Raw genomic sequence first — 25,867 nt, 5'->3', positions numbered from 1 at the left:
GGGCGGGTCGAAAAGCGCGGAGTCACTGTTACGGGGAGGGGGGAGCGGAATTTTCGGGCAGTTGGAAAGCCCGCGAAAAGCTCTTTCCGGCTGCGAGGCCGTACGGGCGTTCTCCCGCAAAAGGAACAGGAAGCGCTCCCCTTCCAGGCCACGCCTTCTTTTCATGCCACTATCCGAGCCCCACGCAGCTTTTCTGCTCGGACCTCAGCAGGAGGTTTCCGCTTCTATCAGAGGGAGTACAACTCCTCCTCCCCCGTTTGCCCCGCGGCCTCCGGCCTTCTCAGGCCCCGCTACAACGTCTCCGGGTTCCCTCCCGCAGTTCCCGATTTCTCGGCGGGGTTCCGCTTTCAAACTCCTCCTTGGGGGGGGGGGGGGTGCGCAGGTTTGGCGCCCCTCCCCTCCTTACGGCGCGCCTGCGCGTCTCGGGCTGTACAGGACTACATTCCCAGCCGGCCGAGCGGCCGGCCGAGGCTGCGGTCAGGTGACCGGGTCGCCTGACCAGCGGTGAGTCAGGGCCGGGCGGGCGGGGCCGCGCCGGCCGCTGCACCTCGGTCTTGGCCCCTGATCCCCCTCGCGGGCCCCTCAACCTGAGCCACGACATTATTGGCGCCTCTCCGGGGGTCGGGCCCTTCTCTGCTCGAATCGGCTCCTAGGAATGTCCTGACTGCCCGCGGGGAGAACCTCACTCTGGCCCGCGATTCTGATCCAAGAACTGGAAGTTGACAGCTTGGCAGCCTTGCTCCTGGATCGGCCTCCACTTCTCACCATCTCATTTCCTTCCCCAGGATTGTCAGTGGGTTCGCCCCGAGGAGAGCTGACCGCCCTGGGCCGCTGCGGACCCCCGGCCGAGTTGAGCCACAATGTCCCCGGAATCTAAAAAGCTCTTCAACATTATAATTTTAGGAGTTGCCTTTATGTTTATGTTCACCGCCTTTCAAACTTGCGGCAATGTGGCGGTGAGTCGGGATCTGTTCTCCCTCCTTTGACGTGCCTCTCGTAACGCATTCCGAAAATGATAATAAACCGTAATTGTGCCGAACAGCGCGCTTAAGTTGCACCTTCTATTTCCCCACCTGCCCTTCCTCGTTTTTTATGCCTCAGGTCAATTTCGTGTGTCAGACGGTTCTTGCTAATATTGTACCGGGATGGGGAGTTAAACCGTGCGGCTTATTCCTCTGGTTGACCTGGGGGTTGTACGTTGACCTGTTATTATTTCTTGTCTGTATTAAGGGCTCCATTAGTCCTGGGAGAATTGAGGAGAAAAGAACCCCAGGCAGAGCTACAGCCGATCTTTTCCCCTTCCCTGTCGTCGGTTTGCTTTTTCCTGTTCCTGTAGTCCTTCTTGTCTCCTAGTTGACTTTCAACATGAAGTACTGAGTATCTTGAGTTTTTGCCGAGGGCTTCATTTTCCGTTCTTGGAGACAGACTTTGGTGGGGATGGGGAGGGAGACTGCGAAATGTTTTCATTGATTAGCTTTATCTTTCATGCAGCAAACTGTCATCAGGAGCTTAAATAGCACAGACTTTCACGGCAGTGGCTATACCAGGTATGGTACCCTGTGACTTTCCTTCCTATATTAACGGTAGTTAACCGAAATCTTATCATGATACTGTGATTGAATTCGTAGTGGTTGTTTTTTCTCTGTCTGGTCTGTTTGGGAGAACATAATAAAGATGGCGAGTTTAGGTTTCATGGTTTAACACTGCGTTACATTAGGCAGGTTACTTCTGTGAGGCGTTTCCTCGCTCAGAAAATGGGTGTAAAGCTCTTGGCACAGCGCCTGGCATTTAATAAACACTCAAGTGTTGTCATAAGTACATCTTCTCAATCCTAAACAGAGGATGTTTTATATGATTCTTGAATCAGCCTTCCTGTGTTTGTAATTTTGTAATGAACATGCTGTCATCAGGAGCTTTTAGATTTTTGTTAAGGTGTTTAGTCCCACTTTTACAGACAGAAAATAAAGTGAAAAGACCTTCATGAGTCACTAGTACATTGTCATTGAAGCTGGGAGTGTAATGCACACATGGATATAAACACTTAGATATAAGCACATACGGGTTCTTAATTTCTTTGCAATTAACCATTAGATGCTGACCAATATCCTCCCCTCCCGCCACAACTCATCTTATTTGGTTATTCCCTATACTAAACCTGATCTTACATATGACGTTTGAGAATAAAGGGGTGCTAATATCCATTTTTTTTAGCGATTAACAATACCACAGTTTTTACTTTGTCTTCCAATTCCAGCGAACCCTTACTGTTTGAGAGGATCATAAATGTCACAGAATAATTTACTTTGGGTTTGTGGATAGTGTCTGGGGAATGAATTGAGGACCCTCAAAATGGTTTTATCACACTGCTGCAAGACGTGTTCTAGGGCTGGGTCTACAGTAGCTGAATAATGTTCAAGTGAGACGATTAGATTGAGTTAAATAAGTTCTGGTTTAAGCGAGTGATAACTCTGTGCCTGTTGTTTATAACCAGGAAATTTCATGTAGTTGCCAGGAGTTGTAAACTAAGTTTGTAGAGCAGACTGGTTGACTAGGGCCTCTGGAGCAAGATCACCAGGGATGGGATTCTGGCTTCACTATTCCCCCAGCTATCTAGCTGGGCTTTTGGCAAGTAACTCGACCCCTCCATGTTTCAGTTTTCTTTTCTGTAGAGTGAGGATAATAATAATACTTTATAGAGCTGTCAGATTTGATAAAGAAAACATCCATAAAATACTCGGTTTGATGTCTGTTACGTGTTACACGTTAGCTGTTTTTATACGTTACCATTCCATTAAAAGCATATTGTCCAAGGCAGGCTGAGTCAAAGGGAAATTTGATGAGACTTCCAAGATTCTGTGTACGTGAAAACCTCACTGTAGGATTCAGTGTAATGACAGACTTATCGTTAAGTTCCACTAGAGAAATGAACGTTTATGGCAAAAAAATTTATAGACTCTAAGCAGATTTGGAAAAACGCACTTTTGAGACAGTGCTTCAAGGGTTTTGTTTTTCCCTTTTGTGTGTTGTGTGTACAGCATGGCGATTATTTATGGCGTGTTCTCCGCTTCAAATTTGATTACACCATCAGTGGTTGCCATTATAGGACCTCAGCTCTCTATGTTTGCAAGTGGTTTATTTTACAGGTGAGTGGTGTGATTTTCTTTCATTTAATCCAAACTCCCTCAGCACCTTCCAAGCACGTAGTAAACTTTTCACAAGAAATTGCTGACTTGGGGGTGCGTGGCTGGTTCAGTCAGAAAGGCATGTGACACTCCGTTTCCGAGTTGTAGGTTCAAGCCGCACTTTGGGTGCAGAGATTACTTAAAAAAAAAAAATTGCCTACGTGGATTGAATAGTTTATAGGCAGTATTTTAGGGATTTGGTTCTCTTCTTGATGCCCAGAGATGCCATGTTGTTTTAATGTGATGGCCTGTGTGCACACTTGCTTTCGTTTTACTCTTCATAAAAATAGTATCCCCACATCTCTTTGTGTGGGAGTTGGAAAGAACTTCTTGTGAAATACTCTTATTTTACATCATGTTGATAAACAGGGATTCAACCTGAGATAACTAAGCTTTTCTTCTGGGTTGCAGAACTACAGTCCCAGCACAAGCTGAGCTATTGGCAAAGGCTGATTGTAAACCCTCTTTCAGTGTCTGACCCAATTCGAAATAATACATTAAGAAATGAGTAGGTCGCATCTGTCCCTTTTTTTTTTTTTTTTTTTCAATACTGGAGAAGTCCTTTACAGGTTGACTTTTGTGTTTTGTTTTGTTTTTTTTTTAAGATTATTTATTTATTTATTTGACAGAGAGAGAGATCACAAGCAGGCATAGAGGCAGGCAGAGAGAGAGGGGGAAGCAGGCTCCCCGCCAGGCAGAGAGCCCGATGCGGAACTCGATCCCAGGCCCCTGAGATCATGACCTGAGCAGAGGCTTAACCCACTGAGCCACCCAGGCGCCCCCAGGTTGACTTTTAAAACAAGAGAATTATCAGAACCGATTCCTAGAAGGCATAATTGGCATTCTCTATGCTGTATTGTTTGACCGTAATGCGTTGACCTGTTACATTTTAGCATGTACATTGCCGTTTTTATCCAGCCTCTCCCGTGGTCCTTCTACACAGCCTCTGTTTTCATTGGAATTGCCGCTGCCGGTAAGTATCTTGATGTTTATTTTCTCTGTCTTCTGGGATTTATTTAATCGTATCGTGTGTTTCATGGGGGAAGAAGCCAAGTGATCTCATTCCCTTGACAAACTTTTGGTTTGAATTTCAGTGCTTTGGACAGCACAAGGAAATTGCCTGACAATAAATTCAGATGAGCATACTATTGGGAGAAACAGTGGAATTTTCTGGGCACTCTTACAATCTAGGTAATAATCCTCCTGGAGCTCAGTCTTTCCTTTAATTCTTCTGTCACACCATTTTTTAGATCTTTGTTGTGTTGAAAATTGCATCCTTCCATGTTCCAGGACCTGACTTCTTAGCTGCTTATGATACGGAGTTAACGTTTTATAGAATTGCATGACAGGCATGCACCTGCCTCATCGGCAGTCACGATTAGTAAAAAGAAAATCATGTTAACCATAATGTATTTAGCATCTGCTATATTCCAGGCAGGGACTGTTGGCTTCCTTAGTAAATCTCAGTAATCCTCACCACCTCAGGAGACCAGAAGGTATTATCTGTGTTCTACAGAGGAGAAAAGGGGCTTAAAAGTGAAGTAACTGATCTGATTTAAACCATCCTTATCTGGATTCCAAAGACCACATCCTTCCCACTGAGCAGCTTCTGATAACTACGAACAAATATATTAAAATTCAAAAATGAGGGGCACCTGGCTGGCTCAGTTGTGGGGGTGGGGGCATATGACTCTTGATCTCAGGGTCATGAGTTGGAGCCACACGTTGGGTGTAGAGATTACTTAAAAATAAATGAATTTAAAAAAATTTGAAAGTGAGACTAAGGATATCAGTGCTGAATGATCTAGCTAGCATGTTATATATTTCCTAAGTAAAAAAGCAAAAATGGTCATTCTGTCGTGGAATCTGTCCTGAGGCTTTACCCTCGTGGTTATTGCCCAAAATTGTGGTGTTGGTAAGTCTTCATAAATACAGATGTTTAGTTGTAAGGGGGTGTGTATTAAGAAACCGAAGTGTAAGTGAATGATTCCTTTTCTGGGAAAGTATGCTAAAGTGTCTGATTAGATGCAGGTAACTGAATCGTGGATTCCCCCCACCCCAACCCCCGCCATAGATTCTTTAAAATAGAGAATTGGAGAAGTAGCATAAGCTTGTTTCCAAGTAGTCATTTCCGGAGTCCCAATAAATCACATGTTTCCAAGAGAGTTGAGCCTTTGAAGGGCAGCTCTGATTCAGGTCAGGCAGAAGGAGACTGAATTCCATCTGGGCCAGTTAGTTTTTCAGAAGGAGTCCGGGCGGAGTTGATACTTTTAAATGATCAGGGCAGGTAGCTACTTTAAAAATTATATATGCTTTAAAAAAGTCTCTTTCTCTCTCTCTTTTTAACAAATAATGGAAAAACCGCTTTAAAAACTATAAATATGGAAATAAATTCTCAACATCCTGTCCTCCTTTTTCTTCCCCCAGCTTGTTCTTTGGAAACCTCTACATATATTTTGCTTGGCAAGGGAAAACTCAAATATCAGGTTTGTGCTTTTTGCTTTGCTTTATGCACACATGTTTGAAAAAGAAGAAGAATTTCACAAAAAGATCCATTATTGCTCTGTTCACATTGTTCTAACGAACCTTGCTTCCTTAAGTCCTCTCAGATTTTAGTCTTTAGTAACTTTTTCCCTTGTATTATTTTTTTCCTTTTTATAATTAAAAAAAATTTTTTATAAACATATAATGTATTTTTAGCCCCAGGGGTACAGGTCTGTGAATCGCCAGGTTTACACACTTCCTAGTTTCCTTATATTATTAAGTTAGGATTTTAGTTTTTGACTCTGCTTTGAGCAGCAGCTCAAGGTATAGGGGAAGCTCATGCCGTGTACAAGCTTACCAGTCGCTTGTTAGACTTTTGAACCCTTGTTTTATCTGTGCACTTCTTTGGGTAAGAGAATATGATTAATTTCTCGTGCCACTTTTCTTTTGGCTTATTAGTACTTTACCTGAAGGACAAATGTGAAGGTATTCTGTTGAGTTTCTTGTTTGAGATTTTCACTAATGCAATAAAGTAGACATGTAACAAGGAAATGTTTGGATGGTTTTAAACACCACACTAACTCGAACTGTTTGCATGGCCAGTGCTATCTGCTTTCTTCTTTCTTTTTTCTCTAGAGAGTGACCGAAGAACAGTGTTTATTGCCCTGACAGTGATTAGCCTTGTGGGGACAGTTCTTTTCTTTCTCATTCGGCAGCCAGATTCTGAAAATGTCCTGGGAGAAGATGAGTCCTCTGATGACCAGGACCTGGAAGTCAACGAGTAAGCAGTTGGCAATGTTCCTTTTCATTTGAAAATATATTTTGAGTGGATGTAGTTTAGAGATTCCCAACCTTTTCTTTCTTTTTAAAAATATTTTATTTATTTATTTGACACAGAGAGAGATCACAAGCAGGCAGAGAGGCAGGCAAAGAGAGAGGAGGAAGCAGGCTCCCTGCTGAGCAGTGAGTCCAATGCGGGGCTCGATCCCAGGACCCGAGATCATGACCTGAGCCGAAGGCAGAGGCTTTAACCCACTGAGCCACCCAGGCGCCCCTTCCCAACCTTTTCATAGCCCTAATATCCAGTGTTGGGCAGTCAGGAGGAAAAAGTTTCATTTATTTATTTTTTATTATGTATGTATGTACTTACTTTAAGTAGGCTCCACACCCAGTGTGGGGCTACAACCCTGAGATCGAGAGGCACAGGCTCAGGGTCCCTGGGTGGCTCAGTCAGTTAAATGTCCATCTCTTGATTTCAGTTCAGATCATGATCTCAGGGTCCTGGGATTGAGCCCCACCTCGGGCTCTGCACTCAGCAGGGAGTGGAGAGTTGGCTGAAGATTCTCTCCCTATCCCTTACCCGGCCCCCTCAGGCACCTGCTTGATCCCACATGTGCTTTCTCTCTCTCTCCCTCTCTCTCTAAAATAAAATCTTAAAAAAAGAAAGAAAAAAGAAACAGTTGCAGACTCCACTGTCTGGGCCAGCCATGCGCCCCGAGGGAAGAGTTTTAAAGCCAATCAGAAGAGAAGACAAAGGGGGAGCTGTGGGGAGTCAGAAGGGAAAGGAAAGGAGAGGCAGGGAAACATTTACAGGGGATTTGAGTCAATCCCAGGTTGTGGCTGACAAGTTGTCTGACCCTCAACAGTAGCCGTAATCCTCTTCTTTCTCTGGGCCTCAATTTCCTTTCAATTCAGCTGGCATCCCCTGTGTTATAATGTACAAAGACGTCGACTTAAAAAGTTAAATGGAAGACAGTCTTTACCCTCCGTTATGGTTTCTCTGACCCAGCCCGCAAATTTCCCTCTTCCTGTGGTGCATGGGAGTGGCAGGGCCAGGGACAGTTCCTTGATGATCCTCAGTCATGCCCACCCTCCTGCGCACATGGCCTGGTTTTCGCCCTGACCTACATGTGTGCTCCTCCCCAGAGGAGTCCAAATGGGAAAACAGGTGTATAGTCCTGTGTTTTCCTAAAAGCTGTAATTACCTTGCGCCCGTTTGAATTTTAAGTAAAACTACAACATCACAATCAATTTCTCTACAGGTATTATTCAGGTTGGAGAAAAGGGAAATGAGAAATCTTTGCCAGTCTCGTTTTGCTTCGTTTCTGAATCAGTAAATCATGAAGATTACTTTATAGCGTGTTATTTATTGTTAAAACGTTGGTATTGAGCATTCTGTGCTGCCTTGTTAATCCCAAAAAGGCCTAAAATTCTCCGGTCAGAGGATCACTAAGCATTCAAAATTTGACTAAGTTTGTTTAAAGCAAAAGAGAGGGGCACCCGGGTGGCTCAGTCACTTAAGCACCTCCCTTTAGCTCAGGTCATGATCCCAGGGTCCTGGGATCGAGACCCACATCAGGCTCTCTACTCAGTGGGGAGCCTGCTTCTCCCGCTCCCTCTGCTGCTCCCCCTGCTTGTGCTCTCTCTCTCTGTGCTCATACATAAATAAACAAAATATTTAAAAAAATAAAAATAAAGCAAAGGAGAAGAGTCGCCTTTGGTTTGAATATGTATGTACTTTTGGGTATATATTTCTGGTCCATATACATAATGTCAACTATGTGTATATATTTTTAATCATAAGCTAACAGATATTGGAGAAGGATTCTGTGAAGGTGAATACCACAGATTCAGCAGAAACTAAAACCCCGGTTCGTTTAGCCGGTGTTGGTGCTGTGCAGACAGATACAGGCCATCCTTATTCTCAGGGAATCCGTGGACAGAGGATTGTGTAACTGCTGGGATGCAGTGCTAAGGAAGGAGTGTTGCTTAGTCCTTTTAGCATTTTTGTCTCCCAAACTTAAAAGCTTCCTTGTCTTTATTCTATAAGGAGCACAGACCCTGCGCCAGCCCCCCTCTAAAGCTGAGGGGTACAGCAGTGAACAAGACAGATAAGTCCCTGCTCTAGTGCAGCTTCATTTTAGAGGGGGTGTAGACGGTCCTGGTGTAAAACCACAAGGTGTGTGCGAAGAAGGCAGTGAAAGGGGGAGGTGATGGAGGGCTGGGTGGCTCCCTGAGGCCTGACTGGTGAGGAGGGAGGATCAGCTGATGGCCACCACCAAGGCCAGGTGGTGGGAAGGGGTGCGGTGGCTGCCAGGGCCGCAGGGAGGCACAGGGAGCACAGGGAGGGAGTAGAAGTGGGAGTGTCTGCAGTGGGCAGGGAGTCAATCCTGCGAGGCTGTGCAGGGATGCAGGTTCTGTTCTCGGTGTGACTGGAAGCCATTGAAGAGGGGAGGTGCCTGGGTGGCTTAGCTGAGCATCCGACTCTTGATTTCGGGCTCGGGTCATGATCTCAGAGTCCTGAGATCAAGCCCAATGTCAGGCTCTACTCTCAGCAGGGCTGGGGGTGGTGTCTGCTTGAGAGTCTCTCTCTCTCTGCCCCAACCTGCCTCAAAAAAAAAAAAAAAAAAAGCCATTGAAGGAAAAAGTAGGATCTGAATTTAAAGGATTCCACTAACGTCCTTACAGAAGATGATTTGAGGATGCAAAACGGTAGCTCAGTGTCCTACCTGAGTCGTCCCCCTATGCATAATTGGCATGTGTGAGGCCCTGTGAGCTGGGCGACCTCTAGGAATTCCTTCATTGGCGGTTGCCTCTCTGGCCTCCCTCCTCCCCTCCCTCCCTGCGGTCTGTATCTGAGTGTCTGTTCCAGGCACTGTCCGGAGGGTGTTTTGTTGAACAAATAGAGGTTCGTGCATTCATGGAGCTTTCTAGTAGGTGAGAGAGAAGAGAAGTCGGAATCTTTTTAAAAAAACAGTTTTTATTGAGATATAATTCACATGCTATACAGTTTACCCATTTAGAGCGTACGGTTCAGAGGTGCCTGGGTGGCTCAGTTGGTTAAGTGTCAGACTCTTGATTTTGGCTACGCGGTCCCATTCCATCGTTCCAGTGAAGTGGTGGCGCCCCTATTTTATAAACAGGCAAGTGAAACTTGGAGGCAAGGAAGAACTTATCTAAAACTGTATGAGGAAGAAGTGGCAAACCCCTGAAGCCCACGTGTCTGACCCCCAGCTTCTCCCGCACCCGGCTGGCAGCCCAGGGGCTGGTGTTGCTTTTGAAGAGTTTTCACGCCACACAACTTAGTTTTGAAGGAGTCAGAGTGGAGGGAAATTGAGTTCTTCCAAGGGGTTTTTACCATATGGGAATAGCAGGGTGGAGGAGAGTTCTGTCTTGCCTGAAGTAGCCTTTCTGGGAAGGACACGCGAGAGTTGTGTGCTTTCACCTTAGTTTGAGGGAATTGTGTTCAGCTGTTAATAAAGGGTCACCCAGGTAGCCCTTGTTCTCTGAGACAAGGATGGGGTCCCGGAGGGACTCCCTGGAGCGAGGAGCATCTCAAGCAACGGCAGTGTTTGCCAGACCACGTAGAGGACGGAGCTTTGACGAACATCCATGAAAATACGATAGCGTTTCGGTTCTCTCTTCAGGTTTCAGGGGAAAACACTTTGATATTTTGTTTTATTTTTCCAGGTCTGCCCAGAGCACTATGGGAAAAGCAGTCGATGCGTTCAGTAAGTATTTTCTGTGTGTGAAATGCAAGAGCTGTTTGGGAACAGCCACAACACCTACCTTTCCCCCTTTCCCTGGTGGCTTTGGATTGAGGATCCTGCAGTGTTTTCGTTTCTCCAGGCATGCGGCTCCGCAGTCTGCTCGTCTTCTCTGCGTCTCTGTAGCTGGGGGTGTGCGGGATGGACGGGAGCCCGACTGCCCGGCCTGGTGCCGTGCAGGGGACACGCGGGGAGGTGCGGATTGCTCACGGACTGCGCTTTACAAGGCAGTGAGGACACACAGACTGTCTCCTCAGAACCAAGTCTGGGAGAACAGTTGGGCTCGACCGCAGGGGGCTCTTCCTTCAGTGTTCATTTTGTGTTATTCTAAAGGTGTGTATCCCTAGAACACGCACCTACCATTCTCTGCATTTCATGGAAGGGAGAACCGAGGCTTACAGAAATTACCTACCAGGTCAGATAGCTGGGACGTTGCTTAGCCGGGATTCCAGCGCGGGCTGTCGCGGCAACGCCGGCGAGTCCCGTAACAGCCGTCTTGCGGCTCTTTAAGGACCGGCAAACATGGCTTCTGGTTCTCGTCAGGCCTGATGGGGGCCAGTTCTCTGCTTCTGCCCTAGCTCTCTCGGCCTCTTTGTCTCCCAAGGACAGAGAATCCGACCGCTGTCTAGTGGGGAACAGCCTTTAGGGCCCAGGCTGTTTCACTTAAGCCCTTTGGCCTTATTCGCTCTGTGCTTGTGGGGAGCCTATAGGATGCCTTGGGCTTGGATGCAAATTCTTCATCTAATCAGCCATGGCCTGAGTCAGAGGATACAGAGCACCCGACTTCTAGCCAAGAATTCCCGTGGTCCTTTTTAAGAAAAGGGTATGGGTGTGGTAGTCTGGGTTTCGAATATATAGCATCTTACCCTTCGGGCTGTTTAATCAGGCTTCTGTTACATGTATTTCTTATGTTTCAGGACCAGTTTTTTGTCTTTGTTTTTTTAAGATTTTATTTGTTTTTGAGAGAGAGAGAAAGAGCACGAGCAGGTAGAGGGACAGAGGGAGAAGCAGACTCCCTGCTGACTCCCTGCTTCTAGAATCCCCTGCTGAGCAGGGAGCTCCACATGGGGCTCGATCCCAGGACCCTGGGGTCAAGAACCGGGCTGAAGGCAGATGGTTAGCCAACTGAGCCATCTAGGCGCCCCCTCAGGAACACATTCTTAATGATATGCTGTATTAAAAAGGATGCAGCCTGACTGTCCCCCAGCAGGACGGGAGGTCACCACAGTCAAAGGTCTTTCAGCTTTATGGGCCGAGAAACTTGTTTGTCACAGGCCCTTTATTGAGCAGAGGGACCAGACGGGAAAGGACTCAAGCTAAACAAACCCACGGAAATCTCAATCTAACCATTATTTATTTTAAGATTAAAAAAAATTTTTTTTTAAGATTTTGTTTATTTATTTGAAAGAGAGAGAACAAGCAGGGGGAGAAGCAGACTCCCCACTGAGCAGAGACCCTGATGCAGGACTCGATCCCAGGACCCTGGGATCATGACCTGAGCCAAAGGCAGTTGCTTAACCAACTGAGCCACCCAGGTGCTCCTCGATTTAACCATATATGATGGCATTTACTATTTTTTAGTGAGTCCTTTCATAGATATTCACTTCTTGTTGTTCCCTTCTTGGCCTAGAGAGCCACATTGGCTTATTGGTGAGTCACAGAGTCAAGGAAAAGGGAGATCGATGACCCCCAGGCTTATGGAACGGTCCATCCAGCCTTGGTGAGGCTTCTACGGCCTCTCTGCACCATTACAGAACCTGCTCTGCCTGGCTGCCGTTGATAGTAACCAGATTCAGGGTGTCCTTCCTCAATGTACAGACCTCGCCTCAACTTCTCTGTCATTAAAATGGGGCACTAACACAATGGGAGCCAACTAGTTCCATGCGGAACTGGTTGGTTGCTCAGGAGGGTGCAGGAGTGATAGGATGTTGAACTGTCTCGTTTGAATGGGGAGAAAGAAGGAGCAGCCAAAAAGGTAAGGGGCATGCAAGGTGTTCCAGGGCAGGCAGGTTTAGGAGGTGGTTGCTGGGCCCTGGGGAGCAACAGGAGGTAACGATGTAGCAAGGAAGTCAAAGAGAAGACAGGAAGGAAGAAGACTGTCTAAGCTTTAAGTAATCTGTCTGTCTTGGGGGGGCACCGTGGGGGGCTGTGTTTGATTTATTCTCAAGCATCACATTCCTTCTGTCGACGCTGTGATGTGTGTTGTAAGGGAAAGGCTCCTGGTTATCTGAAAAGTTCATTCCTCAACTGAGTGTGTATGCTTCATGGGATTCTAGAAAGTTCTTTAAAATTTATTTCTTGGGGGGGCGCCTGGGTGGCTTAGTGGTTAAAGCCTCTGCTTTCGGCTCAGGTCAAGATCCCAGGGTCCTGGGATCGAGCCTCACATCGGGCTCTCTGCTCAGCAGGGAGCCTGCCTCCTCCTCCTCTCTCTCTCTCTGCCTGCCTCTCTGCCTACTTGTGATCTGTCTGTCAAATAAATAAAGATCTTTAAAAAAAAAAAATTTTATTTCTTGGTCTTGAAGCAATCCTAAAGTCGATCTGGAAGAATAAATCAGAATAGCCCAGGAACTTTTTGAAAAGGAGGAGGACTTTCCCTAATGAATATTAAAGTCGACTGTGAGTTCATTTGAACACTTTGGAATAGAAAGAGCCGTGGAACTGGATTCTAGAATCAGGCCCACGTCCACAGTACAATAAATACAATAAAAGACTCTTAAATAAGCAAAGTTAAGGAGTAGGCTGTGTAGGAAAATAGACTCAAATGTCGTATCTCCTAGCATTCCAGGTGGGTTCAACGTAGAAATGAAACTAGAAAAGTAACTGAAGAAACTTTTAAGGCAGGTCACTCAGACGATAAGGGTAAAGAATGCCCTTTCATTGCTTAAACTGTAAACTTTGTCAGAGCAACTTACTAGAGCTAAAATGGCAGGGAATGTATTTGCTTAAGTCTAAGAAATGCAGGTTTGAAAGTTTTCCATCAAATTTCAAAAGATAAAAAATTAATTGTCGGTGTTATGGGGAGTAGGTGTTTATATGCATAAGACCACCTTGCTGATGGGAATATATATTTGTGTTATTTTCTGAAGAGCCATTAGTCAGCAGATTATCAGAAGCCTTAAAATGTTTGTGCCTTTATCCCGGCAATTCCACTAATAGGATCATCCTCAGGAAATAATTTAAGAATTTTTGTCAAGATTTAGTGGCTAAGATGTCTCTATTAGGGAGAAACTGAAAGTAATTGAAATATTTCTCTACAAGGCCTCAGTACATCTGTATGGCAGATTATCTTGGCCATTAAAATGAGCTTGATGATGTTAGAACATATTTGCTCTCTTATGTGAAAACAAATTTTGAAATTGTATATGTAATGAAATTTGTTTCTGTCGAACATTTTTTTAAGTCTGGAAGGGGATCCATTAAGCTGTTAGATGGTATTTTTTTCTCCTAATAGAACAGGTTTATTGAATATAATTCACGTGCTGTCTGATCACCCATTTAAAGTAGACAGTTCAGTGGCCTTTAGTACATACGCGGGGTTCTTCATCTGTCACCACAGTCCATTATAGGACCTATTCCTCACCCCAGAAGGCACTTCTGTCCCCATCAGCATTCACTCCCCATTTCCTCCCCACCTCTCCCATCCCTCACCCCAGGCACCCGTTAATGTGCTTTCTTTCTCTGGACTTGCCTATCCTGGAGGTTATTTTGTATACATAGAGTCGGACTCTCTGTGCTCTTCTATGACCTGTTTCTCGGCTTTGGTTTTACTTACAGTCATGGTTTCGAGGCTCATCCGTGTTCTAGCGTGTTCTGCAGAATGGGCTGTTTGTAGGCACCATGAATAATGCTGCTGTGAACATGTGTGGACAGATTGTTTTGTTTTGTTTTAAAGATTTTATTGAGAGAATGAGAGAGAACGGGCTTAAGAGGGGGAAGGTCGGACCAGGGACACCCTCCCCAACCATGCAGGACTCGATCCTGGGACTCCAGGATCATGACCTGAGCTAAGGCAATCACTCAACCAGCTGAGCCACCCAGGCGCCCTGTGCATGGGTTTTTGTGTGGCTGTACGTCTGCACATCTCCATAGGTGCCTAGGAGCCGCAGGATTGCTGGGTGTTCTGGTCGCCATGTTTCACCTTCCGGGAACCACCAGAGGTCTTCTGGAGTGGCTGCACCATTTTACGGTCCCATCAGCCGTATCTGAAGGTTCCAGTTTCTCCAGGTTCTCCACTTCTTGAGCTCTTATCTGTCTTTCCGAGGATAGCTGTCCCTGTGGGTGTAAAGTGGTGTCTCGTGGTTTTGATTGGCATTTCCCGAATGGCTAAGGATGTGGAACCTATTTTCACATGCTCGTGGGGCATTTGCGTTGCGTCTCAGGAGACCTGTCTGCTCAGGTCCTTTGCTCGTTTTTTATGAGTTCTTTTTTTATTGCCGAGTTGTAAAAATTCTTTTCGGGCCCTAGATAAAAGTCTCTCATATATGATTTGCAAATCTTTTCTCCCACTTCTTAGGTTGACTTTTCATTTTCTCAATGGTATCTCTTAAAGCTCAAAAGTTCTGAATTTTTTATGAAGGCTCATGATTTATCCATTTTATCTTTTGCGTGTGTTTTTGGTGTTCTAAGGTTTTGACTGGCCCAGGTCACAAAGATTTGCTCCTGTGTTGTCTTCTAAGACTTTTATAGTCTCAGCTCTAACATTGAGGTCTGGGATCTCTTCTAAGTTCCTTATTGTGTGTGTTGTGAGGAGGTGGGAGTCCAACTTCATTCCAATGCATGTGGCCACCTGCTTGTCCTGCTGAAAAGATTGTTGTTCTTACCCCCCTGGATTGTGTTGGGTTGAAAATTGACAGTAAATGTGAGTGTTCATTTCTGGATACACATGTCTGTCCTTACACTGGCAGCACGCTCTGCTGATGACTGTCATGCTCTGAAGTTGGGAAGGGTGAGCCCTCCAGCTTTGTTCTTTTTCAAGATCATTTTGGCCACGGTGGGCCCCTTGAATTGCCATATGAATTTTAGGATCACTTTATCTATTTCTGCAAATGGATGACGTATTGTTTTTTTTTTTTTTTTTAAGATTTTTTAATTTATTTATTTGAAACAGAGAGAGAGAGATCACAAGGATGCTGAGAGGCAGGCATAGAGAGAGAGAGAGGAGAAAGCAGGCTCCCCGCTGAGCAGAGAGCCCGATGCGGGCCTCGATCCCAGGACCCTGAGATCATGACCTGAGCTGAAGGCAGAGGCTTAACCCACTGAGCCACCCAGGCGCCCCGTTGTATTGTTTTTAAAGCACTTCATTTTTTAGAATCTTTTTAGATTTTTTTAAAAATTTATTTGAGAGGGAGAGTGAGCGAGAGAGAGAAGGAGAAGGGGGAGGGGCAAAGGGAGAAGGAGAAACAGACTCCCCACTCAGCAGTGTGCCCCACATGGGGTCTGATCCCAGGATTCCAGGATCACCACCTGAGCTGAAGGCAGACACTTAACTGTCTGAGCCTCCCAGGTGTCTCATTAGAGCCGTTTTAGGGTCACAACAAAATTGAGAAGGAGAGTTCCCTATGCGCCTCACCCTCACAGAGACGCAGCCTCTCCCACTATCCAAGTCCCCCTTCATTATGGTTGAGGCTACGTTCACACTTCATCGTCACCCAGAGTCCACAGTTTACACAAGGATGCACCCCGGGTGGTGTATATACTGTGGCTTTGTACAAACGTAATGACATATAGTCACAGTCATAATATCATTGTAGATCACGTTTAAAAAAAAATTTTTTTTAAGATTTATTTATTTCTTAGAGAGAGAGAGAGAGATCACAGGTAGGCAGAGAGGCGGGCAGAGAGAGAGGAGGAAGCAGGCTCCCCACTGAGCAGAGAGTCTGATGCGGGGCTCAATCCCGGGACCCTGAGATCATGACCTGAGCCAAAGGCAGAGGCTTAACCCACTGAGCCACCTAAGCACCCCAACATTTTAAAATTTTTTGTTAATCTTCTGATTATTCAAAAGCAAACATGCTTTACTAATGTCTTTTTTTTTAAATTAAATAATAAAATAATGTTTTAGGGGCACCTGGGTGGCTCAGTGGGTTAAGCCACTGCCTTCAGCTCCGGTCATGATCTCAGAGTCTTGGGATCGAGCCCCACATTGGGTTCTCTGCTCAGCGGGGGGCCTGCCTCCCCCCCTCTCTCTGCCTGCCTCTCTGCCTACTTGTGATCTCTCTCTGTCAAATAAATAAATAAAATCTTTTAAAAAATACTGTTTTAAACCTCGTATTGATCCTATATTTTTTCCTGGAAATGCGTGAAAACGGTGACAATGTCTTACTGCATTTAGTCTCTCTATATTTCCGTGAGATTAGAGGAAAAAAAGTATCCTGTTCTGCATGTGGCGAAATTCAGGACAGACCGTTTTTGTCTTACGTAACTTTTGTAGGGAGTGGTTGAGTTAGAACTAAAATCTGGAGCCATTGTTCATTTAGGACTAGTTCAGATCAGTGACATTAAACTATGAGCTGGGAGCAAGTTCAAAAAGATGGTTTAAGTATGCAGTTGTTAGGGGCGCCTGGGTGGCTCAGTGGGTTAAGCCTCTTCTTTAGGCTTAGGTCATGATCTCAGGGTCCTGGGATCGGGCCCTGGGTCAGGCTCCCTGCTCAGCAGGGAGTCCCGCCCCGCCCCGCCACCCACCATCTCTGCCTGCTTGTGATCTCTGTCTGTCAAATAAATAAATAAAATCTTTAAAAAATATATATGCACTTTCTAGACCTGCATTTCCCATTGCAGATCTCCACCACATTGAACAGCATGAAAACAGACGTTAAAGTAGTCCTAAGCAAATACACCGAACTAACTCTTCGGTCCCCAGATCCAGAGAACTGAGAATCGCAGGAAGTGGTGTGGCAGCCTCAGTGCGGTGGGCAATCTCCCCGGGTGGCAATTGTCATCTGGAGTCCACTCTTCAAGCCGCTCTGAGCTCACTCCTTCCTCCGGGACGTTAGCTCCCTGCCGGCCATTGTCGCCCTTAGCCCAACCTTCACTCAAGTCTGTTGACACAGTCTTGTTTTGGTTGATCCTGTTTCTTTTCTCCGTTCCATTGTTGTTTTTTTAGATTCAAGCTGGAGAACGTGTGGGGCAAAACAGCACTGTAGGATGTAGTGAAGCAGGTGGGGAGAACGTTTTATTTACAGGGCAGATTAAGTTCATCCCTTCAGCGTCTGAATCCTTAACCTCGGTCCCACTGTATCTGTCTGCTGGCGTTACCGACAAGAGGTGTCTGGGTTGAGTAAGTGTTTTAGAATCTTGGGGCAATTAAAATCACATAAGCACTCTTGCATTGTTTCCTTTCTTACAGAAAAGTCTCTGAAGTTATGTGTCACCAAAGAGATGCTGCTCCTTAGTATTACGACTGCCTATACAGGTAACGGGGTCCTATACAGGTCTAACAGTGGTCTGGGTTTTCTGTGGCTGCGTCATGACCGTGAGGACTGAAAACAACAACCACATGATTCTTTCTCACAGCTCTCTGCACTGATGGGGCTCAGCTAAATGACTCTTCTGATGGTCTTAATTGAGGTCTCTTCTGGATGCTGGTAGAGGCAGCTGGGGCCACAGCTTCTGGATAGTTTCCTTTGCATGTCTGAAGGGGTCAAATTCAAGCCTGGGTCTTTGTTCACGGTAGTCTCCATGGCTGCGTGGCCCCCTCCAAGTGATCCCTTCCTTCTGATCCAGCAGGAAGGCCAGATTGCTTAGGGGCTCCAAAAAGAGCAAAAGGAGAACCAACCAGACTTTCCGAAGGCTTGAGCCCGGTGTCACTTGGACTGCGTTTCACTGGTGAAAGCATGTCACAGGGCCAGCCCAAATTCAGCGTGGGAGGGTTCTACCAAAGTGTTGACCCCGGGAGGCATGTTTCATTGCAACCAGTGATTTTTTTTTTTTTTTTTTTAATTTGACAGAGAGATCACAAGTAGGCAGAGAGAGAGGAAGGGAAGTGGGCTCCCTGCTGAGCAGAGAGCCTGATGCGGAGCTCGATCCCAGGACCCTGAGATCATGACCTGAACCAAAGGCAGAGGCTTTAACCCACTGAGCCACTTAGGCGCCCCACAACCAGTGGTTTTAGGGTAAAATGGAGCTCTGCAGAAAATAACTGAGTAAATCGTTCTAACTCTGTATGGATTCATATACTTTCTAATGAAATAGAATGAGCTCTGTGGTTTCCTGGCGGCTCCAGAGCACTCTCGGATCTTCAGAATGATAAGGAAATCGGTTTCCTTTTAAAAAGTGCTGTTATGTCGAGGTGCCTGGCTGGCTCAGTCGGTGAAGCATCTGCCTTCAGCTTAGGTCCTGGGATCAAGGGATCTAGGTTTCTGTGCTCCGGAGGGAGTCTGCTTCTCCCTCTGCCCCTCCCCCATTCACACTTGTGTGCGTGTGCACTCTCTCTCTCTCAAATAAAATCTTAAAAAAAAAAGTGCTTTTGTGTTAAAAAAAAAAGTTATAATGGGCCAATGTTACTTTTGCCTTTATTTACCTTACAGGTATAAACATCTTTTTTTGAGAAATAGAATGAATGGCAAACATCTTTAAAATTCACTTATGTTTTGGTAGCATTAAGGAATGAGGTCTTCTACTGATTGACCTTAATTTTTTTAGCCCTAATTTTTAAAACTTCCTTTTCTGGGAAAAAGAGTTGAATGAAGACATTTTGCCCTTAAGCATGCATTGGTTTTCCAAACCTACTTCCGGTTAACCTTGGAGAGTAACTAATAAGGACACAAGTGCTTTAAAAATGGTGATTACAGACTTGCATGTGTATCATCCTCTGTCCATCCCATATCCACACAGGATCATTTTGTTTGTTTGTAAGATTAATTTATTTGAGAGAGAGAGAGCCTGCGTATGCGTGTGTATGCACAGGAGCACAGGCAAGGGGGAGGGGCGGAGGGAGAGAGAATCCACACGGAGCCCCGAGCCTGTCCTGGGGCTCGATCCCACAGCCCTGAGACCATGACCTGACCTGAAATCAGGAGTCAGATGCTCAACAGACTGAGCCACCCAGGTGCCCCAAAGGACAGTTTCTCTCTCTCTCTGTCTTTTAAAAAAGATTTTATTTATTTGACAGAGGGAGACACAGTAAGAGAGGGAACAGAAGCAGGGGGAGTGGGAGAGGGAGAGGGAGAAGCAGGCTTCCCACAGAGCAGGGAGCCCAATGCAGGGCTGGATCCCAGGACCCTGGGGATCATGACCTGAGCCGAAGGCAGATGCTTAATGACTGAGCCACCCAGGCACTCCCAAAGGACGGTTTCTAGCAGAAGGTGTAAAGGGTTTGCTTATTTGAGTTGTGTATTCTTACCTGAAACACATGGCAGCTGCCATCTTGTGGCTAATTCCATTTCATCAGCCACGTAGCATTAAGACCACTCTGCTTGGGGGGGAGTAACGCATCAGGCTGAATGAATTTTACTGTGTACGTGTGTATAGCTCAATTACCACCAGCCATGAAGAAAAACCAGGAATGGAGATTGTGAATGTGTAATTGAATCCGCTTTTTCCCTAAAGGTCTGGAATTGACTTTCTTCTCTGGTGTCTATGGAACGTGTATTGGTGCTGTAAATAAATTCGGAACGGAAGAGAAAAGCCTCATTGGACTTTCTGGCATTTTCATTGGCATTGGAGAAATCTTAGGTTGGTCTGAAAAAACGTTCCTGTGTGAAATCAGTTCATTGTTGTTATCATAGGTATTGTAAGTGTACTTCACCTCTCCGTCCTTGAATTTTAATTTCCTTGCTTATTTTGACCTAGACAGGTGTGTCTTTGGTTTTTTGTTTTTGTTTTTTTAATTATCATTGTTCTAAGACAGCTATGAGATGTTTGCCATCTAATTCCCTGTCAAAACCGTAAATAGGAAAGCTTGTAGTCTCTCCCAGCTTTTTCTCTTAAAATTCTTAGGGAAAGTGTCTTCTGAATCTTGGATGTAAGCTGGATGCCCCGTGTAAGTCCTGGGTCCGCAGGCTAGCTTCTGTCTGATGTGGTTGCAAGTTTGGAGGTTCCCGTGGGCCCCCAGGAAAATGCATACGTGCTACTAAAGCTTGTGAAGGACGCAGGTGAACGGGCAGGTGAAGCAGCGCACAGGGCAGAGACCAGAAGGGTCCCGAGCGCAGGAACCTCTGTCCTGTATGGTACCCTCCCAGTATGTGGACGTGTTCCCCAGCCAGCCAGGGTCGCTCTCCCAAACCTATCGTTTAGGGATTTGTGTAGACATTTCGTTACAGAGGAAGGGGTGATGAGATCATTGGCTACTGACGGTTGAACTCCATCTCCAACCCCTTTCCCCAACCCCAGGCTTGGGGGTGGGGGCTGAAGGTTCCAATCCTCTAAGCATGTCTTGGTCCTTCTGGCAACCAGCCCCCATCCTGAAGCTTAGCTGCACCACACCACACCCCCTCAGGGATCACCTCATTTGTATAAACTCTGGTGTGGTCAGAAGGGAGTAATGGAGAACAACCAGGAGACATACCTGACCCTGAGGACATTCCCCGGGTTCTAGGAGCAGCTCTGTGCCAAGAAGTGGGGAGGAGGACAGACGAGGAAAAAGACCAATGTTTTTTTTTTTTTCTGTAGCACAATAGGTATTCCTCTTTTTTTTTTTTTAATGTTTTTTATTCAGATTCTAGTTAATGTACAATGTAATATTAGTTTCAGGTGTACAATGTAGTGATTGAACACTTCCATACCTCTCCCGGGGCCCGGCACACCTGCGGGTATCCCTCGGTCAGCAAAGCGGGTTCCATGCCTGGAGTGGTGTGTTGGATATTGTCCTGTAGGAGGAACTTTCCAGTTTGTCAGATACTTACTATGCATCCATTGTATGAACAAGAGACTCCCTGCCTACTTGGAGCTTATGGCTGAGGGAGAAGACAAACGCTAAAAACCCGTAGGACCCTTGGAACAGCCGGTGGTGATCAGCACGACCGGGAGAGCAGAATTCTGTGGTTTCTGTTCCTTCCTTTACTGCGCACACCTCGATCCGTACCGGGTGTTTATATGTATCTGAACATGTGGAATGCAATTAGGGTAATTGTCTTAATGTTTTTGCTCATTCTCATATCTGTGACAGTTCTGGGTTTTTAAATTTCTTTGTACAGCTTTATTGAACTATAACTCACGTGCCATGTATGTCACCCACTTAATGTGTACGGGTCAGTGTTTTTGGTTACACCCACAGAGCTGTGTCATCCCTGCAGTCTAATTTTAGAAAACGTTTCTTGCCCTTCCCCAGACAACTGCTAATGTCCTTTCTCTATGGATTTGCTTATTCTGGACTTTTCATATGAATGGAGTCACAGGATACATGGTCTCTTAGCTCTGGCTTCTTTCATTTGGCATAATGTTTCTAAGGTTCCTCCACGTTCTGGCACATACCAGCAGCATCTTTTCTTATGACTAGATAATATTTAATTGTACGGATCTATCCCATTTTACCGTTCGTCATTCCCTGGCATTTGGGTTGTTTCCACTTTTCGGCCAGTGTAATTAATGCTGCTGTGAACACGTATGTACGGTTGCTGTGCGGATTTATGTTTTCATTTCCCTTGGGTTCTGGAACTAGCACCGGAATTGTTGGGTCATATGGCACTTCTACGTGTGACTGCTTTCTCTCCTCATGATGGGTCGTGCTTTCCTGCTGCTTTGCCTGGTCACACTGGAGATGCCAGACGTTGTGAACTCTGCCTGGTGGGGTGCTGGATATTTTTGTATTCTTAAAAATATTCTTTTTTTTTTTTAAAGATTTTATTTATTTATTTATTTGACAGAGAGAGAGAGAGAGAGAGAGAGAGCGCGCACAAGTAGGCAGAGCGGCCAGCAGAGAGAGGGAGAAGCAGGCTCTCTGCTGAGCAGGGAGCCTGATGTGGGACTTGATCCCTGGGATTGTGACCTGAGCTGAAAGCAGACGCTTAATCAACTGAGCCACCCAGGCGGCCCTAAATACTCTTGAGCTTTGTTCTTGGCTGTGGTTCACTTACTTGGAAACAGTAGGACTCTTTCGGGGCTTTTGAGGTTTGTTGGACAGAACCAAAGCAGTGCTCAGACGAGGGCTAATTATTCCTCACTCTTGAGGGAAGACCCTTCTGTGCATACCCAGTGCCTGTGAGTCGTAAGATGTCCTGTCTGGCTTGAGGGACAAGGCCCCCAGCCCAGGGCAGGGTCTTATTACATCTAATATAGCTAACCCTTCTAGACAGTTCTTTTGCAGCTCTCTGCTAATTTACTCACAGTCTGTGCTGATCAGCACTTAGGGAAGACTCAGAGGAACCCTCTGTAGATCTTTGGAATTGTCTCTCTGTGCAGCTTTCCTTTCTCATAGCCTGTTCTGGAACTTTAGCCACCTAGGTATCCCTCCACTCAGGGAGGGCTGTGGGCTCCACCTACACCCCCCCACGTCCCCCACCCCTGCAGCCCAGCCTAAGCTTCTCTCTAGACCAGTACCTGGGCGGTAGCGGGGCTCCCCTCCTTCGCTTCCTGTCGCAGAGATCACTGCCCTTTGTCATCTGATGTCTCGTGCCTTCAAAATTACTGCATCATATTTGTTGTACATTTTTTTTCAGGCAGGGGCTGAATCCACTCCCTGTTACCACACTGACCTTGAAATTTCTTCTGTTTCAATGGTTATTTTTTATTTTTAATATTTGTGCTTGCTTTCCCCTTGATTAAATTAGTTGTTGGTTGCTCTGTTTTCTTTATTTTTTTCAAAGAACCAAATTTTTGATTTATTAATCTGGCCTTGTGTTTTTCTGTTTCTCTACTTCATTGGTTCTGTAGGTGGAAGCCTCTTTGGTCTGCTGAGCAAGAATAATCGTTTTGGTAGAAATCCAGTTGTGTTGTTGGGCATCCTGGTGCATTTTATAGCTTTTTATTTGATATTTCTTAACATGCCTGGGGATGCCCCTATTGCTCCCGTTGAAGGGACCGATAGCAGCGCTTACATCAAATCCAGGTATAGTGACTGTCATTTTTCTAGTAATTTAAGGAAGGATGGGAGGTAACGGTGGCTAGATGTTCAGAATGGAGTAGTTAATCATTTTCTGAAATTCTGTTTTCTTTATAAGGTCCTCTGGCAAACGATTATTTTAAATAGGAGCTCATGGAGAATCCCAAGTTATTTTTGTAATTGTTAGTTTTAACCTTTCGGCCCACTAAATGCTTTTTTTGATCTGTGAAAGGACATACGAGTATCCGATGTGATCCTGTAGCTGCTCTCTGAGCAGCGAAGAACGGTGGGGAAGGGGTAGACCGTCCCGTTCATTCACAGCTGGTTATGTCCGTTTCGAGGATCTTACTTCCCTGCACTCAACTCAAATCCATTATAGATGGAGACATTAATGCCCAGACCCACCATCCGGGGGGGGGGGGGGGGGGGCCCTGCCCAAACCCAGTGTTTGCTCCCAGATAGTTCATAGACCAGACTTGGCTTGGACTGTGCAGGTGAGTGCATTTGAGCATAAATTCTTACTTTGTAGCGTATTTCTTCCTATTTCATAGTGTTTAAGCCTTGAAAGCGAAATGCTCCTGTAGGGGAATTGCTCTGACGTTGGAAAGGGCTCTAACACATACTGTTAAGAGTGCTCGTTCGAAATTCATTTTCCCATTTGTGCAGCAAAGAAGTCGCCATCTTCTGCAGCTTTCTGCTGGGCCTTGGGGACAGCTGCTTTAACACCCAGTTGCTTAGTATTTTGGGCTTCCTCTACTCCGAAGACAGCGCGCCGGCCTTTGCTGTCTTCAAGTTTGTGCAGGTGAGCTCCCCTTCCGGCAGGGCTGACCTGGGCTCCTTTTTTTTTTTTTTTTTAAAGTGCTTTAACATTGTTTTCTCAATGGTTCTAAAATGAGAGTTGGGGCATCCTTTAAAGTATTTCTGATTGGACTGAGGAAGCAGTGACGGGGCGTGATTTTCTCTCCCGGCTGGTGAAAGAGATTTGCTGTTCCGGTTTTAATGCGCAGATTTGCGGCTTCCTGCCTTAGGAACCAGAGTCCCTTTGTCCTGTACACAAGTGCATTTCTGACTGGGTGTGTACGTTATTTTATTACTCAGTCTCTCACAAAATACTATTTTATTTATTTATTTAAAGATTTTATTTGAGGGACATCTGGGTGGCTCAGTTAAACATCTGACTTCGGCTCGGGTCATGATCCTGGGGTCCTGGGATCGAGTCCCACATCGGGCTCCTTGTTCAGTGGGGAGCCTGCTTCTCCCGCTCCCTCTGCCTGCCACTCCCCCTGCTTGTGCTCTCTGTGTGTGTGTCTGTCTCTCTGACAAATAAATAAATAAAATCTTTAAAAAAAAAAAAAAGATTTTATTTGAGACTGAGAGCAAGTGGGCACCCATAAGTGTGGTTGGGGGCAGCGGGAGAAGCAGACTCCCTGCCAAGCAGGGAGCCCGATGCGGGGCTTGATCGCAGGCCCCCAGGATCATGACCTGAGCCGAAGGCAGATGCTCAACCAACAGAGCCACCCAGGCGTCCTGCAAAATCCTATTTTGAATAACATTTCCACTTGCCCGAGTTGCCGGCTCTCCGCCGGAGTGTACGGTGCGCATTTGTGACCTGGTGGCTAATGAAGTCCCGTCCGGGCAGCAGTGAGGGTGGCGGGGCTTGCTGGGGAGCAGTGGGGTCGCCCGAGTGCATCTTCTGACCCGTTCTGTTTCCTCTCAGTCCATCTGCGCAGCCGTGGCGTTTTTCTACAGTAACTACCTTCTCCTTCACTGGCAACTCCTGGTCATGGTGATACTTGGATTCTTTGGGACCATTTCATTTTTCTCCGTGGAGTGGGCAGCCGCGGCCATCGTGGCCCGGGGCTCTGACTACCGGAGTATTTGACCCGGGGCACCTGCGAGGTGGGGCGCTGCGGCGGATGACACGCAGGACATCGGCTCGGCTGAAGAAGCCACCTTCGGCGTCCGCAGAGTGCTGGATGCTTTCAGGAAGGAAACACAGAGAATCAAGACCGCTCAGTCGGCCAGGGTTGGTGTTTAAGTTTACAGACATTACCTATTTAAAATAAGCAGAATAAGGGAAACTTGTTCTGTCAATTATAATCGTTCAGAAATGTTATTTTTCAAGTCCTCTGTCTCAAGTTCCTTATGATCATGCTAGAGAATGTAAATGTTTTCTTTGCCTTCCTGTTCTCCTCGAGACCTGCTGCCCCCGTTCAGAACACTAGGCCGTATGTCAAGCGAAGATTCTTGCTGGGTGCGGGGTGTGTGCTGCTGTGTGATGATGGGGGGGCACATATCAGCCCCCGTATGTGTCTGGGAGTGACGTTTAAATAAACTGCGAGATGCTGAAGTGGAATCTTTGAAAAGATTTGCACTTTCTTCCTCCTTAAACGCTTTGTTTTGGTAAGTTTCACTACCTTGTCATGCGTAGCAAGGAGTAACTAATTATTATAAAACGAGGTGAAAATTGTCCAGAGTTTTAAAAATGAATCTAACGTGTAAATGAACAAAAACACATTTAAAACAATATATTTTTTTAAGATTTTTTTTTTTTTTTTAAAGATTTTATTTATTATTTATTTGACAGAGAGAGATCACAAGTAGACAGAGAGGCAGGCAGAGAGAGAGAGAGAGGGAAGCAGGCTCCCTGTTGAGCAGAGAGCCCGATGCGGGACTCG

At 45.9% G+C, this 25,867-nt stretch overlaps 1 protein-coding gene across 1 annotated transcript; it reads left to right on the top strand.

Annotated features, from left to right (window-relative positions):
• The first annotated feature begins 307 nt into the window (after positions 1–307).
• Positions 308–25,545, top strand: MFSD11 (major facilitator superfamily domain containing 11). Its single transcript, XM_047709139.1, has 14 exons — positions 308–504; positions 786–956; positions 1,492–1,547; positions 3,036–3,143; positions 4,076–4,155; positions 4,277–4,373; positions 5,610–5,668; positions 6,303–6,447; positions 10,137–10,177; positions 17,559–17,624; positions 19,760–19,885; positions 23,021–23,195; positions 23,856–23,991; positions 24,907–25,545. Exons 2-14 carry the CDS (start codon positions 861–863, stop codon positions 25,069–25,071), a joined length of 1,350 nt encoding a protein of 449 aa, XP_047565095.1. The 5' UTR covers positions 308–504; positions 786–860; the 3' UTR covers positions 25,072–25,545.
• Positions 25,546–25,867: the final 322 nt, after the last annotated feature.

Source organism: Lutra lutra, chromosome 16 (assembly GCF_902655055.1).
Source record: "Lutra lutra chromosome 16, mLutLut1.2, whole genome shotgun sequence".
NCBI classification, from domain to species: domain Eukaryota; kingdom Metazoa; phylum Chordata; class Mammalia; order Carnivora; family Mustelidae; genus Lutra; species Lutra lutra.
This window is presented reverse-complemented; position numbering and strand designations above follow the sequence as displayed.

Bases quoted from the DNA above. Each gene is read 5' to 3' on its own strand.
- MFSD11 (XM_047709139.1), top strand. From the start codon at position 861: ATGTCCCCGGAATCTAAAAAGCTCTTCAACATTATAATTTTAGGAGTT. The intron at 4,374-5,609 runs GTAATAATCCTC...TTCTTCCCCCAG, and splicing joins TGGGCACTCTTACAATCTAG to CTTGTTCTTTGGAAACCTCT. The intron at 5,669-6,302 runs GTTTGTGCTTTT...TTTTTTCTCTAG, and splicing joins AGGGAAAACTCAAATATCAG to AGAGTGACCGAAGAACAGTG.